At 41.4% G+C, this 19,169-nt stretch overlaps 1 protein-coding gene across 2 annotated transcripts in view; it reads left to right on the top strand.

Moving 5' to 3' along the window:
• Positions 1-19,169, top strand: part of DIP2C (disco interacting protein 2 homolog C) — a 657,451-nt gene that overhangs the window by 448,918 nt on the left and 189,364 nt on the right. For both annotated transcript variants that reach the window (XM_064285066.1, XM_064285065.1), the window contains 4 exons: positions 13,065-13,188; positions 13,571-13,680; positions 13,881-13,983; positions 15,877-15,941. In XM_064285066.1, coding sequence (XP_064141136.1) covers positions 13,065-13,188; positions 13,571-13,680; positions 13,881-13,983; positions 15,877-15,941 — 402 coding nt within the window. The remainder of the gene's footprint in view (positions 1-13,064; positions 13,189-13,570; positions 13,681-13,880; positions 13,984-15,876; positions 15,942-19,169) is intronic.

Here is a 19,169-nt window from a genome sequence, read left to right as displayed (position 1 = left end):
CACAGTGCACAAAATCTAACTCCAAGTGGATCAAAGACCTAAACATAAAAACTAAAACAATAAAGATCATGGAAGAAAAAATAGGGACAACATTAGAAGCCCTAATACAAGGCATAAACAGAATACAAAACATTACCAAAAATGACAAAGAGAAACCAGATAACTGGGAGCTCCTAAAAATCAAGCACCTATGCTCATCTAAAGACTTCATCAAAAGAGTAAAAAGACCACCTACAGGACAAAATGGTCACGAAAGGAGAGACTGGAAGGAGGTAGCGGGCTGACTCATTAGGGGGAGAGTAAGTGGGAGTATGGAGTAAGGTGTATATAAGCTTATGTGTGATAGACTGACTTGATTTGTAAACTTTAACTTCAAGCACAATAAAAATTATTAAAAAAAAAAAAAACCCTATGGAGCACTGTTCTAATATAACACACGTGGGATCAGAATCAACTTGACAACTACTGGTTACTAGTTATATTTTCCCTTAAGGGACTCATAGCAGGAGAAATTGGTGTTCCTGTATTTGTTTGGCTAAGGAGTGAAGATTGGGAAGGTGGATCCAGCAACATGTCCCTATGTGCGTCATTGCAGAACTGGAAAACGTAAAATCTGCCCTTAAACCCTCTCCTTTAAGATGATTGAGCTTGTCTCTTGATGCCAAACTGTCACCAGAGCGGACTTGTCAACCTTTTAAGATAGGCTAAGCCCAAATTTCCCTCTGAGGAGTGCAGGCCTCTGACCACATCGTATTTAGATCCGGATGGGAAAACGATGCCACTGCAAAGAAACAGTAGGTCTGTAAAATGAGGCGTGGAATCATAGGTACCTAAGTATAACAGGAACGCAGAGGCAGGATGGTCAGAGGAGTCAGGAGAGTGTGCAGGGCCTGGCTTGTCATCCTGGGGCTTTTCTGTGTGCGCCTGAGCAGCAACAGGGCAGCTGGGGCGCAGAGGGGACAGCTGCTTCCCAGTGGTAACTTCAGGGGGAGGTCTCTCCTAGATCTATGGAAATTATCTTTGCTTTCCTTAGGATTCTACAGACATGATTTGTTTGCTTTAATAAAGGCTTTATGTCCTTTTAAAATGAAATATCTCTTGAAGGAATGATATTAATGTCTTGTCAGATATTTACAGCTTTATATGACGGTTATATGATACCTCTACCTCAGGAGCTCATTTTGAAAGACAAAACTAGTAGAGAGCGTGGAGACCTTGAGAGCCAGAGTGAAGGAAAGAAAGGGAGAGAGCTGTCGAAGAAAGGAGTGGCTACTGCCCAGCCTTGAGGAGAGCTGCTCCAGGATGAAAACTCTTCGAGCTGTAGTATATATTGGCATCATGATTATACGACTGATGTCTAGTGGAGGGAGGAAGGTGCATGTGTATGTCCATGTGTGTGGTGAGCTTGAGTGTGTATGTGTGTGTGGCATGCACGAGTACATGTCCGTACGTGTGTGTGGTGTACGTGTGTATGTCCGTGTGTGTGGTGAGTGTGTGTATGTACCTGTGTGTGGTGAGCATGAGTACATGCATGTCCGTGTGTGTGGTGTGCGTGAGTTTGCATGTCCATGTGTGTGGTGTGTTTGTATGTCCATGTGTGTGGTGAGTGGGTGTATGTACGTGTGTGTGGTGTGCGTGAATACGTGTATGTACATGTGTGTGGTGTGCGTATGTATGTGTGGTGAGCATGAGTACGTGTATGTACTTGTGTGTGGGGTGCATGAGTATGTGTATGTACGTGTGTGTGGTGTGTATGTACATGCGTGTGGTGAGCGTGAGTACATGTATGTACGTGTGTGGTGTGTGTGTATGTGTGTGGTGAGCATGAGTGTGTATGTCCATGTGTGTGGTAAGCTCAAGTGTATGTACGTGTGTGTGGTGTGCGTGTGTATGTACGTGTGTGGGGTGTGTGTACGTACATGTATGTGGTGTGCGTGAGTGTATGTACGTGTGTGTGGTAAGCTCAAGTGTATGTACGTGTGTGTGGTGTGCATGAGTGTATGTACGTGTGTGTGGTGTGCCTGTGTATGTATGTGTGTGTGGTGTGCGTTAGTGTGTATGTACGTGTGTGTGGTGTGCGTGTGTGTGTACGTGTGTGGTGTGCGTGGGTGCGTATGTACGTGTGTGTGGTGTGCATGAGTGTGTACATACTTGTGTGTGGTGAGTGTATGTATGTGTGTGGTGTGCATGAGTGTGTATGTATGTGTGTGGTGTGCGTGAGTGTGCATGTACATGTGTGTGGTGTGCGTGAGTGTGTATGTACGTGTGTGGTGAGTGTGAGTACGTGTAGTTATTGGAGGTGATAGGAGAAACAGGATTGGCCAAATGATCAGTGTTGGGTGATGAGTACATGGGATTTCTTTCTACTCTTTGTGTGTGTTTGAAAATTGCCATTAGAAATAAAAAGTAAAATTAATTAGCAAAAGACCAATAAATTAATTGGCACATTTTATCTTTGTATCGGTAAGGGCGATCATCTTGTCTCAGATTTCCTCAGTCTAGGCTGGTTTCACCACCATAATCACCTTTACATTTACTATTAGTGCGCTGTATTTCGGGGTGATTCTGCAGAGTAGTGCATTTCAAGTCAACTTTCCGTTACGGTACGTATTTGGCTTAGGCTCCTGAGAGCCAGCAAACCGTTAAGTCAGCACTTTGAGTAGGCAAGGAATGAAACTGGATGGCCACAAATCCAAAATGAGATCATGAGAGATGACTTTCATGAACTTACTTTACATTTATTAGAGAGAAAATCCTTTTTATGAAGGTGATTGATGCATTCTGACGGAGAGGCTTGGATAGGGTGGGATATGTGATGATATAATGGCATTAATCCCAGCCAGATTAACGTGACTCTCGGGAAGTTACAGACTAGCTGCTTCTAAGGAGAGATTTTCTAGAAAGTGGCATAATTAGCCAACTCTTTGTTATCGAAGAAAGATTAAAGTGAGAGAAACGTTTGAACTCAAGTTTGGTCCGGTTTTTCTTAAAAAGCAAAAATGAGTCGTTAAAGAGATTTTTGTTTTGTTTTGTTTTTTGATAGAGGAATTGTCAGCATTCCTGGACTTCAGAGTACTTGAGGGAGGTATGAGCATGCCTTTCCCCAGCTGAAGAGTGCGAACACTTGTATTTGCCCTTACCCCTTAACGTTACCAAAGTAGGAACAACTTATATGCCAGAAATACGCGTCTTGGTGGGGAGGGGGGAAAAGCATATAGGAAATGACTTTATGGCCAGAGTATGCATACAGGGAAGATTTATCCTATTTACATTCTTCCTGAGATGAAATGCCTAATTCCTGGAGTGGATTTCATATCAAGTTTAGCAATTTTAGCCAGACTGGAGGTGGATGTAATCTTTTTTTCAAAAGAACAGAACTGAAATCTAGATGTCTATCATGGAATGAATACCATTGCAGCTAGTATAGGGGTACAGCCAGACAGAATCATCCTAAGGATGACTTTTATCAAGTAATGAGCTCCATGAAAGACTGAATTTCCCTTTGCCTTGGGTACCAGCATGCTCAGGGTTTCATTCATTCAGCAATTATTTGCTGAGAGTGTCTGTATATATACAAGGCTCTGTGCTAGACGCTGCGTTCAATAGCTTCTCTTGCATTTATTTAATTACAGATGTGTAGTTTCCAGCTGTGCAGGAGACTACAGGGTGCTCTGAGAGCATGTGGGGGGGTGGTGTTTAAGCTGGGGAGGGTGTGGGAGTACACAGAGTCATTTTTGAAAAGCCAACATTTGACTAGAGGTCTGAAGGATGGGTAGGAGTTTTGTAGGTGCCAGGGATGAGGAGCTCATGGCAGGCAGAGGGGAGAGCAGGTGTGAAGACTAAATTTCATGCTAACTTGCAACATTGTGTTTGTGAGTCCTCTCCTTCCAGTGTGGCTCCGAATCTCTTATATTCTAAGAGTTTTTTGTATATGTGACTTTACCATTTTAGGAGTTAGATTATTAAAAGAGAGCTATCAGGGAAGGCAGTGCTTATTCCCTCGGAAGATGAAGGTCAGAGTATTGTACCTCCTCTTTGGCACCTGAGAAAACTGGGGTGGCTTGGCCTCCTTTGAAGCACCATCGACCCTGTGGGTCAGGCCAAGATGGTTTTATCATGTGGTGTTCTCTCTCCTGCAGAACATGAGCCATCCCACTGGGCTTGCATGATGTTTCTGGAGAATTTACATTGTTAGCAAAAAAAAAAAAAAAACTTACCGAAAGCAGTAGCTCTGAGTAACTCAGACTCTCAGTCATCTCAGGGTCTTCTTGTAGACAGTTACAGTGTGTGCCTCCTGACTTCAGCCCCACAAACTTACACTCATAAAAGAAACTCCTTTGTGCCGCTACAGCTGATGCCATTTACAGATTCTCTGTTCACTCACCTTTGCATAGTCATGATATTTGGTAATGTGATACATAAATTCATGGTCAGGTAGCTGATTCCCTATTAAAATGTACTTATTATATCTTTATTTGAAAAAATTATCGCCTGAAGGGAAAGTACAATGAGATGTCCCCGAAATACAGGACATTGCTGTCTGCTGAGCCCCCTACATCCTCCTTCCCCTCAGGATTGTGTGAGGTGTGCACGTTGGATGTCAACAGGCCAGTGGTCCCGTGGGTCCATGAGTTACCCTCAAATGCCCCGTCTAGATTGAGAATTCCACTTAAAGAAGTATATTTTTCGGTGTAAATTTAACTCTACAATAAGGAAAGCATGAAGTAAACATTGAAAAAACTATGGTTTTGAAATGCTAATGCTGAATTCACCGAGGTAAAAGTGCCACAGCTTTCTTTAATATATTTTCCATTACTGAGGCACAGATGAGCCCGAGAGTTGGTAGGCCTCTGGTCCCACCCACGTGGTTAGCCAGGTTATGGTGGGTTCATGCCCTGGTTCACACAGGCAGCTGAGGACCCAGTAGGGTAACCTTTCGCTGCAGGCGATGACCTCTCAGTCCTAGGAATGCTTTTTGTTTGGGGGCTTTCATTTCATTTTCTGAGTCAGCAGATTATAAAACAACAAAGCTGACATGACTGACAGGCAGTAGAGAGAGCTAGGTGAGCCCTTCTGACTGCTTGTCTGTCTTACCAGGGGGCGAATTGTGGGAACACCTCACCACAGCAGAGCCACACAGGGGGTGTAGCTACACTATCTGAGGATAGCTCAGATGTCACACTTGCAAGTCAGGGGTTAGTTGGTAATTTGGTAACTTCCTGTCCTTTAGAATCCGGTCCCTCGTGGTGCAGTGGTTAAACGTTTGGCTCTTAAACAAAAGGTCAGCAGTTAGAATTCACCAGCTGCTCCTTGGAAACCCTATGGGGCAGTTCTACTCTGTCATATAGGGTCACTACAAGTCACAATTGACTCGACGGCAGCAGAAGCCCTTTACACGTCACCGGAGTCAATGTGCCAGTTATTTCATTTAGACGTGGCATACAGCCTCAGGATGAGGAAAAAAGTCACCTGGGTCTTGATTTCTTTGGTTAAGAATGGCTTATGCCTTGTATGCCAGTTGTGATCATGTACTTGAAGGATTTTGCTTTGAGTATTTTGAAAATGAAGTACTTGGTCTTAGTATATTAGGTACTTCTTAAAGTTTTCTTGGACATTTCCTGTTCTCTGCTGCGATTATGTTTATCACATTTACAATCATAGTCTTTTTGTGTGTGTGTGTGTGTTTTAATTGAAAGTTTTCAGTTCAAGTCAGTTTCTCACACAGAAACTTACACACACTTTGTTATGTGTCCCTAGTTGCTCTCCCTGCAATGTGACAGCACACTCCTCCTCTCCACCCTGTATTCCCCGTGTCCGTTCAACCAGCTCCTGTCCCCCTCTGCTTTCTCATTGCGCCTCCAGACAGGAGCTGCCCACGTAGTCTCATGTGTCTACTTGAGCTAAGAAGCTCACTCCTCAACAATAGTCCAGTCAGATCTTTGTCTGAAGAGTTGGCTTCTGGAATGGTTTTAGTTTTGGGCTAACAGAGTCTGGGGGCCATGACCTCTGGGGTCCCTCCAGTCTCAGTCAGACCATTAAGTCTGGTCTTTTTACTAGAATTTGAGGTCTGCATCCCACTTTTCTCCTGCTCCATCAGGGGTTCTCTGTTGTGTTCCCTGTCAGGGCAGTCATGGGTGGTAGCCAGGTACCATCTAGTTCTTCTGGTCTTGGGCTGATGGAGTCTCTGGATTATGTGGCCCTTTCTGTCACTTGGCTCATATTTTCCTTGTGCCTTTGGTGTTGTTCATTCTGCTTTGCTCAAGTTGAGACAAATAGATGCATCTTAGAGGTCTGCTTGCTAAATTTTAAGACCCCAGACGCCACTCACCAAAGTGGGATGCAGAACATTTTCTTAATATACTTTGTTATGCCAGTTGACCTAGATGTCCCCTGAAATCATGGTCCTCAGACCCCCGCCCCTGCTACTCTGTCCCTCGAAGGGTTTGGTTGTATTCAGGAAACTTCTTAGCTTTTGGTTTAGCCCAGTTGTGCTGACCTCCTCTGTATTGTGTGTTGTCTTTCCCTTCACCTAAAATAATTCTTGTCTACTATCTAATTAGTAAATACCCCTCTCCCTCCCTCCCCACCCTCATCACCATCAAACAGTGCTTTCTTATGTGTTTAAACCTTTCCTTGAGTTCTTGTAATAGTGGGCTCATACAATAATTGTCCTTTTGTGACTGACTAATTTCGGTAAGCATAATGCCTTCCAGATTCCTCCATGTTATGAGATGTTTCATGGATTAATTCTTGTTCTTTATTGTTGCGTAGAATTCCATTGTGTGAATACACCATAATTTATTTATCTATTCATCTGCTGATGGGCACCTAGGTTTTTTCCATCCTTTACTATTGTAAACAGTGCTGCAGCGAACATGGGTGTGTGCATGTATCTATCCGTGTGAGGGCTCTTATTTCTCTAGGACATGTTCTGAGGTGTGGAACTGCTGGATCCTATGGTAGTCCTATTTCTAGCTTTTTAAGGAAGCACCAGATGAGTCTCCAAAGTGGATGTACCATTTTACATTCCCACCAGCAGTGTATACGAGTTTCAGTCTCTCTACAACCTGTCCAACATTGATTATTTTGTGTTTTTTGGATTAATGCCAGCCTTGTTGGGGTGAGGTGGTATCTCATTGTAGTTTTGATTTGCATTTCTGTAATGGCTTAAGATTGTGAGCAGTTCCTCATGTATATGTTAGCTCCCTGAATGTCTTCTTTGATGAAGTGCCTGTTCATATCCTTTGCCCACTTTTTAATTGGGTTATTTGTCTTTTTGTTGCTGCGGTTTTGCAGTATCTTGTAGATTTTAGAGATAAGATGCTGATCGGATTTGTAGTAGCCAAAAATTTTTTCCAGTCTGTAGTTTGTCTTTTTTGGTGAAGTCTTTGGATGAGCATAAGTGTTTGATTTTTAGGAGTTCCCAGTTATCTGCTTTCTCTTCTGGTGTTTGTGTACTGTTAGTAGTGTTTCATATACTGTTTATGCCATGTATTAGGGCTTCTAGTGTTGTCCCTTTTTTTTCTCCCATGATCTTTATCGTTTTAGATTTTATATTTAGGTCTTTGATCCATTTTGGGTTAGTTTTTGTGCAGGGTGTGAGGTTTGGGTCTTGTTCCACTTTTTTTTCCAGATGCATATCCAGTTAATGCCAGCACCATTTGTTAAAGAAACTGTCTTCTCCCCATTTAATGGACTTTGGGCCTTTGTAAATATCAGCTGCTCATGGGTGGATGAATTTATGTCTGGATTCTCAGTTCCATTGTTCTGTGTATCTGTTCTTGTACAAGTACCAGGTTGTTTTGAATACTGTAGCCATATAATATGTTCTAAAATCAGTTAGTGTGAGTCCTCTTTTTTCAGTAATGCTCTACTTATCTGGGGCCTCTTCCCTTTCCATATGAAGCCTGTGATTTGTTTCTCCATCCCATTAGAAAATGCCATTGGAATTTGGATCAGGATAGCATTGTGTCTATACATTACTTTGGGTAGAATAGACATTTTCACAGTGTTCATAAGCAGGGTATGTTTTTCCACTTCTGTAGGTCTCTTGGTTTCTTGCAGTAGTGTCTTTTTTTTGTAGTGTCTACCTGGTTTTGGTATCAGGGTTATGCTGACTTCATAGAATGAATTTGGGAGTATTCCATCCTTTTCTGTGCTCTGAAATACCTTTAGCAGTAGTGGTGTTAACTCTTCTCTGAAAGTTTGGTAGAATTCTCTTGTGAAGCCATCAGGGCCAGGGTTTTTTGTTGTTGTTGTTGGGAGTTTTTAAATTACCTTTTCAGTCTCTTCTTTTGTCGGGTTTATTCTGTTTGTGTTAGTTTAGATAGGTAGTGTGTTTCTAGAAATTTGTCCATTTCCTCTAGGTTTTCAAATTTGTTAGATTACAGTTTTTCACAGTGTTCTGTTATGATTCTTTTGATTTCAGTTGGGTCTGTTGTAATATTGCCCATCTCATTTCTCACTTGGTTTATTTGCTTCCTGTCCTGTTTTTTTTTTTTTTTTTTTTTGTCAGTTTGGCCAACGGTTTATTGCGTTTGTTGATCTTTTCAAAGAACCAGCTTTCAGTCTTGTTAACTCTTTCAGTTGTTTTTCTGTTCTCTATTTCATTTAATTTTGCTCTAATTTTTATTATTTGCTTTCTTTTTGTGCCTGAGGGCTTCTTTTGCTGCTCTCTTTCTGTTTGTTTGAGTTGTAGGGATAATTTTTTTATTTGGGCCCTTTTTTCTTTTTGATGTGTGTATTTATTGCTATAAATTGACCTCTGAGCACTGCTTTTGCAGTGTCCCAAAGGGTTCTAGGTAGGAAGTGTTTTCATTTTCATTTGATTGTATGAATTTCTTTATTCTGTCCTTAATTTCTTCTATAATTCGTAGTTGTTGAGCAAGGCATTCTTCAGTTTCTGTGTGTTTGATTTTTTTGTTGTTGTTGTTCCTTGCTTTTTCTGTTACTAATTTCTACTTTTATTGCTTTATGGTCAGAAAAGATGTTTGGTAATATTTTGGTGTTTTTGATCTCTTAAGACTTGCTTTATGGCCTAATATGTGGTCTATTCTGGAGAATGTTTTATGAGCATTGGAAAAGAAGGTATACTTGGCTGCTGTTGGGTGGAGTGTTCTGTATGTGTCTGTGAGGTCAGGTTGGCTGATTGTAGCCTTTAGATTTTCCGTGTCTTTATTGAGCTTCTTTCTGGATGTTCTGTCCTTCGCTGAAAGTGGTGTGTTGAAGTCTCCTGCTACTGTTGGGGAGCTGTCTATCTCTCTTTTCAGTGCTGTTAGAGATTGTTTTATGTATTTTGGAGCCCGGTCTCGGGGTGCATAAATATTTATTATGGTTATTTCATTCTGGTATATTGACCCTTAATCATTATATAATGTCCTTCCTTACCCTTTGTGGTGGATTTTACTTTAAAGTCTCTCTTATCAGAAATTAATATTGTCACTTCTCTTTTTTTGATGGTTGTTTTCTTGATGTATTTTTTTCCATCCTTTGAGTTTTAGTTAGTGTCTTCAGGTCTAAGGTTTGTCTCTTATAGGCAGTGTATAGATGGATCATGGTTTTTTAATCCATTCTGCCACTCACCGTCTCTTTATTGGTGTGTTTAGTCCGTTTACATTCAGCATAATTATTGATAGGTATGAATTTAGTGCTGTCATTTTGATGTCTTTTTTTTTTTGGGGGGGGGATGTGTTGTTGACAGTGTCTTTACTCCACTTAATTTTCTGTGCTGAGTAGTTTTTCTTTATACATTGTCTTTTCCTGTTTTTCATTGTTGTTGCTTTTGTATTTGATGAGTCTTTATGTTTTTCTGTTTTTTTATTTTGGTGTGTAATGTTGTTAGTTTCCTTTGTTCTTACTTTAATATTTACCCCTGTTTTTCTAAGTTTAAACCAAACTTCTGTTTCTTTATATTGCCTCGACCTACTCTCCATATGGAAGATCTATGATTCCATTATTTTTTAGTCCCTCTTTTTTGATTTAGCGTTGTCCTCTTTTACATAATGACATCTCTGTTTCCCTGTATTGAGCATTTTAGCTTGATTTATTTTTGTGATTTCCTTATTTCGTTTGATATCTGGTTGCTCTATTCTGTGTGCTAGTATTGAGTTGTTATCTGATGTTACTGGTTTTCTAACCAGGGGGCTCCCTTTAGTATTTCTTGTTATTTTGGTTTGGTTTTTGCAAACCCCTAAACTTTTGTTTATCTGGAAATGTCCTAATTTCATCTTCATATTTGAGAGACAGTTTTGCTGGTATGTAAATCCAGGCTGGCAATTGTTTTCCTTCAAGGCTTTATGTATGTCATCCCATTGCCTTCTTGCCTGCATGGTTTCTGCTGAGTAGTCCAAGCTTAGTCTTACTGACTCTCCTTTGTAGGTGACTTTTCATTTATCCCTAGCTGCTCTTAAAATTCTCTCTTTTTCTTTGGTTTTGGCAAGTTTGATTTTGTCTTGGTGACTTTCTTTTGGGATCTACCTTGTTTTGGGTGCAATGAACATCTTGGATAGATATCTTCTCATCTTTCACGATATCAGGGAAGTTTTCTGCCAACAGGCCTTCAACAATTCCCTTGTATTTTCTGTTATCCCCACCTTTTCTGGTACTCCAAGCACTCATAGGTTATTCCTTTTGATAGAGTTCCACATAATTACTAGGGTGTCTTCATTTTTTTTTAATTCTTTTATCTGATTTTTCCTCAAATACGTTGGTGTCAAGTGCTTTATCTTCAGCCTCCCTAATTCTGACTTCCACTTCCTCAATTCTGCTCCTATGACTTTATATTGAGTTGTCTAATTCTGAAATTTTGTTGTTAATCTTCTGAATTCCTGTTTGCCGTCTCTCTATGGATTCTTGCAGCCTATTAAATTAGTCCTTATGTGCTTCTCTATCTTCTTAAGTTCCTCTAATGCTATGTTTGTGTATTCCTTGGCTTGTTCTGTGTATTGCCTGATCTTCTTCCTGATGTCTTGAAGAGGTCTGTGTATTAATGTTTTGTATTCTACCTCTGGTAGTTCTGGGAAGTTCTCCCCATCCAGAAGATGTCTTGATTCTCTGTTTTGGGAGCTTGCTGATGCCATCATGGTCTGCCTCTTGATGTAATTTGGTATTGACTGTTGTCTCTAAGCCATCAATAAGTTATTGTATTTATTTATTTTATGTTTGCTTACTGTGTCCTAGCTTCTTGTTTTGTTTTGTTATGCGAAAATAGGTTACTTGAGTGAGCTAGTTTGATTGTTGGCACCTTTGAAGCTCTAATGTCTTGTCACCAGGTGGTTAGAGCTGTTACCAGGTAGGAGTCCGTTTACTTTTCCTGTATGGATTCAACTGAGATGTCTAGGTAGTCAGTCACCAAGTGTGTAGTGCAGTCTCTTACCTACAGTCTTAGATGAGCAGGGGTGATTGGTGTAGGCAGAGGTGTCTGGCTACAGTAGGGTGTCATGCACTGATCGAGGCAGGGGACTGACAACCATCCCTGAATGTCTGTGAGGAAAGTGTATCCCTGTTCCCTAGGACACCTACACAGGTGGGTTTTGCAGCCGAACTGTGGGCATCCAAGGCTGTTCTCTGTAAGGACTGGGAGGCACCACTTATCCTCGGATCCCTGTCGAAGGTGGCTAAGTGGCATGTGTGAAGCTACCAGTCATCTGGCCCCTGATATGGGTAGGCGAGGACCCTGCTTAATAGGCAGAGCAGCATCAGACATCACAAACCTGCCTCTCCATCATATAGCTGAAACAGTTGAGGTTAGACTTAAGGTGTATACCCTGTTATACTGTGCTAATGAGGGCTGATGCTGTTGAAATGGGCCCACATGGGTCTAAGCAGGGATGAAAGGCATTCAAAATCAGCTGACCCCTTACGCCTGTGCCCAGGCAAAGGAGCTGTTTCTGCCCTAGGTTCCCGGGTTAGGGGAGTAAGCAGATCGTTTCCTGTTTGTTAATTTGTACCTTCTCCAAGGCTGGGAGGATGGCTCAGGGCACACGACAGGTCCTACTTCCAGCCCAGGGAGAGCAGCTATCACTGATGCTGGCTTGGATCTGGTATAGAGCAAGGAGTGACCAGTTAAATGGAAGAGGGTTTTTTCCAAAGGGGTGCTTTTTGATCCACACGGTAGATTAAACGCAAGTACTTATGTTTTACGGAGAGCACAGTTTTCACTGATTCTGGAGGCGTGAGTGAACACTCTGCTGCTTGGTCTCTTCTGATATGGAAGACATGTCCCAAACACCACTGCGTGCCTCACTGTGCTTACACCAGCGCATCTGGCCTGCGGGGTTCCAGTTGCCACCAGGTCAAAACTGGAAAGTCCTCGCTGCATCTGAACCGTCTCCCCCTCCCCCTCCCACTCAGTCCAATTCCTCAACTTTGCCTTTGACGTTCAGGGCTCCTAGATTGTCATATACAATTGATTCACTTGTTTTTTTGGGTCTTTGTTGTAAGACGGACCACCAGAAGTATCTGCCTAGTCCGCCATCTTGGGCTCGTCTCCTCCACAATCATCGTCTTACAGAACTGGAAGAAAATATGATAGCAGCCATTAGACTTAGCTAAATGCCAGTCATTTACATATACTGTTGTAATTTGTGGAAACCCTGGTGGCTGAGTGGTTAAGTGCTACGGCTGCTAACCAAGAGGTCGGCAGTTCAAATCCACCAGACACTCCTTGGAAACTCTATGGGGCAGTTTTACTCTCCTATAGGGTTGCTTTGAGTCGGAATCCACTTGATGGCAGTGGTTTTTGGTTCTAATTTGTCACTCACGACAATCCTATGGGATAGCTATTGTTTTTACTCCCATTTTACACATGAGGAAAGTAAGGCCAAGCAAGATAACCAATCTGTTCAAGGTCACATAGCTAGCAAGTAGCAAGGCTAGAATGTGTTCGTAGTTTTGCAGACTTCACAGTCCCTGTCCTGAGATATAGTTGTTCAGGAGGAAAAGGGCTTAGAGAGCTGAGTTCACTTTCCCAATACGTAAGGGCTAGGTAGTTTTTTTTTTTTTTGCCTGGTATGGAGCCCTAATCCTGGATTCCTTACTATCTTCTCTTTGTTGCCTTCTCTCAGGATGCCGGAAGCCAACAGATAGGTTTCTTGCTTGGTAGCTGTGGAGTTACAGTAGCCTTGACTAGTGATGCTTGCCATAAAGGACTACCAAAAAGCCCAACAGGAGAGATACCACAGTTTAAAGGTAAGCCAAAGAGCTCTTGAGAAGTTGCTACTTCTCCTAAGTTTTTTATAAAGAGACCGGCTCTTTATTACCGGAAAAGTATACTATATTGCATCAATTCCAAGGCACACATTTTTTCACATTTAACATTTCTGAAATGGGGACAGGTCTTACAATCTGTGGGTGACATAACGTAATTGATGGTGGTTTACAGTGTTCTTTTTGTTGATGTTGTCTTAGATTTGATGAAATATGGAAATACCAAAGATTCAATCTAGCTTAAAGTGTTGTTCAGAAGTATGGCACGTAAATGGAAATAACTTTTTTTCAAGGCTTTAAAAAAGTGTTTGCGTATGTACTTTCTGAGTGCTTATTTAAAAGTAATTTGTCATTTATCTTCCAGGTTGGCCAAAGCTATTATGGTTTGTAACAGAGTCTAAACATCTCTCTAAACCTCCTCGAGATTGGTTTCCTCACATTAAGGATGCAAATAACGACACTGCTTATATTGAGGTAAGTCTGCATGATCTACTCCCATTGGACCTGAGTGTGTAGTTTGGGAATTGAGTAACCTGCATTTGTGGTGGTTACATGAACTCCGTAATGAAGGAACTCAGAGCATCTTAAATGAGTAAGACACACTGATAGATGTGTACTAATTACTTTATTGCCTCTCAGTGCCACTTTCCCATACGTTTTCTGTCTCATTTTAGTATAAAACGTGTAAGGATGGAAGTGTACTTGGGGTGACTGTGACAAGAATTGCGCTGCTGACTCACTGCCAAGCCCTTACACAAGCATGTGGCTACACAGAAGGTATGGACAGATCTCCTCTTCCCTGCAGCAGTGCCGAGCTATGTTTTCTGTGAGACCGTGACTCCTTGTGATGGTGGTTCTGGGAAATGTTGTGTTGGCTGGGGATGTCTCAGTGAAGAAAGCATGTTATTTCTGGTAGTGACAGTGAAAATAGTATTAAGCTTGTGCCTAATTCAATGAAATGTGAAATTGTTGACTTTTTTTGTTAGTTAATACCCCGGGTGCTCAACCCTGGCTATACATTAAACAGATTTATAGCCAAGGAGCTTTAAAAAAAATGCCTCACTTCCACCCGCTCCATAGCAATTGAATTGGATCCCCTGTGGATGGTGTCATGAGGTCCTGGGTGGTAGGCTACCACTGCTGAGAACAACTGATTTTCACCCATATATTTTCTTTCCCCTGCATAGGATGGTTATGGACGGAGACAGAGAGTGGCCAGGAAATAACTGTGCTCATAGCATGCATTGGGTACATTACAGGAAGGGTCAGACCACATAACTCCTAAGTACCTTCTGGTTTGAGGTTTCTGTGACCCAGTTTCTGTGTTGTAAACATGGGACCCTCTGCACTGGCCTCACTTTCTGGTACCACACATGCTGTTGGTGACTCTCTGCCATTCCACTTTAGAATGAGGTGCTTTGGCTTTTTTTCTTTCTACTTCTCGTTCATTTTCTTTCTTCCCCCATGCTTCTGGTCATCTCTCTTCTTAAAATAACACATTTGTCTTGTGGAAATATTCAGTAATATCTGGTCCCTGGACTAGCTTACCAGACCCGACCTTCTAGCCACCATCCTCATCTTATTTGTCAGTGTGTTTGCATTTTTCATGCAAGCATTTCTTACAACCTAACAACCTGTGTTCCTTGCTATGATTTCTTGAAGGTCTAGGACTGTCACTTATGGGGGTTGAGGGGGGAATATATATATTCACTCCTTGTTTCTCTACTTAAAAAATACTTACACAAAGTAGAATATAGGTTGTTTCCTTTGAGAATATTTATTTTTAAAGTCCCTCTGCATGTCCATCTTCATGTTTTCACTTTTGAAGGGGAAGTAAGGGTCAGGCTACTAAGCCTTTGACAAGCCATGCCAGAAAGAACAAGTAAGAATAAAAGGTGTGGCGTTGACAGATGCCAAGGGAGCCCAGGGTCAGGTAGCATCACAGCGTGAGGGCAATGACTGAAGTGCAAGACCTGGTTGACAAGGCTTCATAAGAAAGTTTTGCATTATTCCTGGCTGGATCTCTGGCTTTCTTCCACATTCTGTAATAGGAATTGTTTTCAACTGTATATTTTCAGCTTGGAGCCAATACACCCAGGTGAAAACACTGTTTTTCTTTCTCTTCCCCTTTTTAGAGGTTTTTTTTCTTTCTCTTTTTCCTCTACAATTCTTGGATCTTCTTCCAGCCACATCTTTCCATGTTCCCTATGCTTCCTTTACTATCCCAGCACCAGCCTTGAACACTTGTAATACAGTTTGGGCCAGTGCATCTGCTGAGCATTTATATCCCCCTCAGATACAGGGCATGTTAAATTAAAGCTGTTTCCCCTTCCTGGGAGACACATGAAGGAAATGAAAAAAAGTGGGGGTGAGGTCAGAAGATAAGTATATAAGAGGGAAAGGAATAGTCTTTTTTTTAAGTGATGTGGTGTGGACAGCTTTTGCATTTTCCTTAAATGACAGAACATTGGTAAGGAAACAACTTTCAGAAGGCTAGCCAGCATTGTGAAATGGATCTGATTGGAGGCTGCAGAGTTTGCACAAAGATGCGGGGAAATGATGTCTTTCTAAGCTCTTTTACTGCCCCTGATGTTATATCGGATTTTGTTTGCACTTTGGTCTGTGCTGACTTTAATTAGTAAACATCTTTTCTGTATTTTTACTGCACAGCTGAAACAATTGTCAATGTATTAGATTTCAAGAAGGATGTTGGCCTCTGGCATGGAATTCTTACAGTAAGTATGACTTCTTCCCTCCTCTCCCCTTCCCCAACTGTGTAATATTTACATATGAATGTGTTCAGTATTATAATAGAATTATGATTTGTATGCAGCGTGGGTAATTCCTTTCCTGCCACGTGGCTGTTTTTGTTGTTAGATGCTGTCGAGTCGATTCTACTCATAGCGACCCCATGCACAACAGAACGAAACACTGCCCAGTTCCACACTATCCTCACAATTGTTGCTGTGTTTGAGCCCATCATTGCAGTCACTGTGTCAATCTATCTCATTGAGGGTCTTCCTCTTTTTCCCTAACCCTCTATTTTACCAAGCATAATTCCTTCTCCAGAGACTGATCCCTCCTGATAACATGTCCAAAGTATGTGAGATGAAGTTTTGTCATCCTTGCTCCTAATGAGCATTCTGGCTGTACTTTGTCCAAGTTCGTTTTTCCGGCAGTTCATGGTGTATTTAATATTCTTCGCTGACACCATAATTCAAAGGCAGCAATTCTTCATCGGTCTTCATTATTCATTGTCCAGCTTTCGTGTGCATATGATGCTATTGAAAATACCATGGGTGAGGTCAGGTGCACCTTAGTCCTCAAAATACAAAACTTCTTTGCTTTTCAACACTTTAAAGGGATCTTTTGCAGCAGATTTGCCCAATGAAATGAGTTGTTTGATTTCTTGGTTGCTGCTTCCATGGGCATTAATTGTGGATCCAAGTAAAATGAGATTCTTGACAACTTAAGTCTTTTCTCCGTTTATCATTACCTTGCTTTTTGGTCCAGTTTTGAGGATTTTTGTTTTCTTTATGTTAAAGTGTAATCATACTGAAGCCTGTGGTCTTTGGTCTTCATCAGTAAGTGCTTTAAGTCCTCTTCACTTTCAGCAAGGAAGGTTGTGTCATCTGCATAACAAAGGTTGTTAATGAGTCTTCCTCCAATCCTGATACTCTGTTCTTTTTCATATAGTCCATTTTCTCGGATTGTTTGCCCAGCATACAGATCGAATAAGCATGGTGAAAGGATACAACCCTGACACACTCAAAAATCATCATTGTTTAGAAGGCTCAGATAATGTAGCTTCCAGTTGCAACCTGTCTAGTTTCAGCAGCTACTTGTTTGAGTCCTTAAACTCATGCACTGAGGTTACAGCAGCATTGTTATTATTGCCGTTGTGTTAGGTGCCATCAAGTCGTTTTTGACTCATAGTGACCCCATGTGACAGAGTAGAACTGCCCCATCCAGTTTTCTTGGCTGTAGTCTTTATGAAAGCAGATCACCAGGTCCTTTTCCCTCTGTCCCACTGGGATTCACACTGCCAACCTTAACAGCTGAGTGCTAAACCCTTTGCACCACTAGGGCTCCTTAAACCCAGTGCCATCATGTCGAGTCCGACTCATAGCGACCCTATAGGACAGAGTAGAACTGCCCCATAGAGTTTCTAAGGAGTGCCTGGTGGATTCGAACTGCGGTCCGTTTGGTTAGCAGCCCACCAGGGTTTCCTTAGGGTAGCCTTTTTAAGGCTAATAGAGAGTTCAGTATCTTTCTTCCCCCACTTTGGGCATTTAAAATTTCACAGTAATGTCATCTACATTTTGTTTATGTTTTATTCACTTTCCCACTCATCGGATTTAGCTAAAGTGTTCTTGTTATTCCTTCCTATGAGTCAGAGTTTATGAGTATTTAGAGAATCTGCAGTTCTCCCATACTATAGGAGAGAAATAACAAATATTCCCTTCAGGATGAAAATCCAGCGTGCATTGTAAAGAATGTGTGTCATGTTAATTCCGCTTGGTAAGTGATGACAGTACCAGGCTGTAGGCCATTTTAATGGAGAACTATCCCCTTTGTTTCTTTAAGGTAGGCTCAGCATTTTAAAAGGTGTATGTTTTTTTTTTTTATGTAGCATAACTGCTCTGAATCTCCTTATGTCTGTTTCATATGTGGTAATTTTCACTTGCTGTTTTTCTTTTTAATAGTTTTATGCTGAAACTTTTTATGTTTTCTGAAGTAGAAAATTCTAGTAATGTTTTACGTGAGCGATAACATAAATATAGAAAGTAGGATTTTGTTGTTTCTTGGCGAGGCAGAATTAAAATGAGTAAGAGGCTGCAAGTGCGGCATATGCCTAACGTTTGAGCTTCTAAAACCAGCACCAGCCCACTTCTTTCCGTTAATACCAAAAAACAAAACCAAACCCATTGCCGCTGAGTTGATTTCGAGTCATAGTGACCCTATATGACAGAGTAGAACTGCTCTATAGGGTTTTCAAGGAATGGCTGGTAGATTCCAACTGCCAGCCTTTTGGTTAGCAGCGGAGCTCTTAGCCACTGTGCCATAGTTCCTTTCTTTAATTCAGCGTTATTAGCTGTTAAGAAAGACATAGATGTGTGTTTACAAATGCCCACACATGGGTAGTGTGGCGGTGCAGTGGAAAGAACACTCTGCCGCCATGCCACCATTTAGTAGTGGTAGTAACTCTAATAGTAACAATAATAGCAGCTTTCTGTTAGAAGGTTTCCATTATTAGAAACTAGCCTTGAATTCCAGCCCTCCCATTTATAATTTTTTGACTTTAGGTAAGTCACGCAGTGCCTGTGCTCAAGAAACATTTGTTGGCTGATGAATTAATGAATCAAAATAACCTTCATATCTCTGAAACTCAGTTTTCCTATCTGTAGATGAGATTAGTAATACCTATTTTTTTTATCCAGCATGATTGCTGTGAGAATTATGTGGCCTAATGTTTAATAAGCACCCATTATACCTACGTGTTTATTTGTTTCAATTATCACATCCTTAGTAACGGAAAATTGCTATCGTTACTGTCAGAGTTATCATGGTTTTTAAAGATGACCAGGTTTTTGGTTATAGAGTTATCCGTGACAATCTGGCTATCAAGTTGTTTGTAATATCATCTCCTCTGCTTAAGTTATTTTCGTGTTCATGTTGTCACCTTGTTTGTTTGTGTCCCTGTGAGTTACTACCTGTAGCAATTAGTAGTTCGTGAGTCTCTTGTGCCACCTTCTAGACCAGTTGCCATTGAATCAGCTCTGACTCATGGCAACCTCATGTGTGTCAGAGTAGAAGTGTGTGCTCCATAGGGTTTTCAGTGGCTGAGTTTTCAGAAGCGAGTCACCAGGCCTTTCTTCCAAGGTGCCTCTGGGTAGACTAGAACCTCCAACTTTTAAGTTAGCAGCTGAGCGTGTTAATTGTTGGCAGCACTCAAGGACTCC

Source organism: Loxodonta africana, chromosome 4 (genome assembly GCF_030014295.1).
Source record: "Loxodonta africana isolate mLoxAfr1 chromosome 4, mLoxAfr1.hap2, whole genome shotgun sequence".
Classification (NCBI taxonomy): domain Eukaryota; kingdom Metazoa; phylum Chordata; class Mammalia; order Proboscidea; family Elephantidae; genus Loxodonta; species Loxodonta africana.
This window is presented reverse-complemented; position numbering and strand designations above follow the sequence as displayed.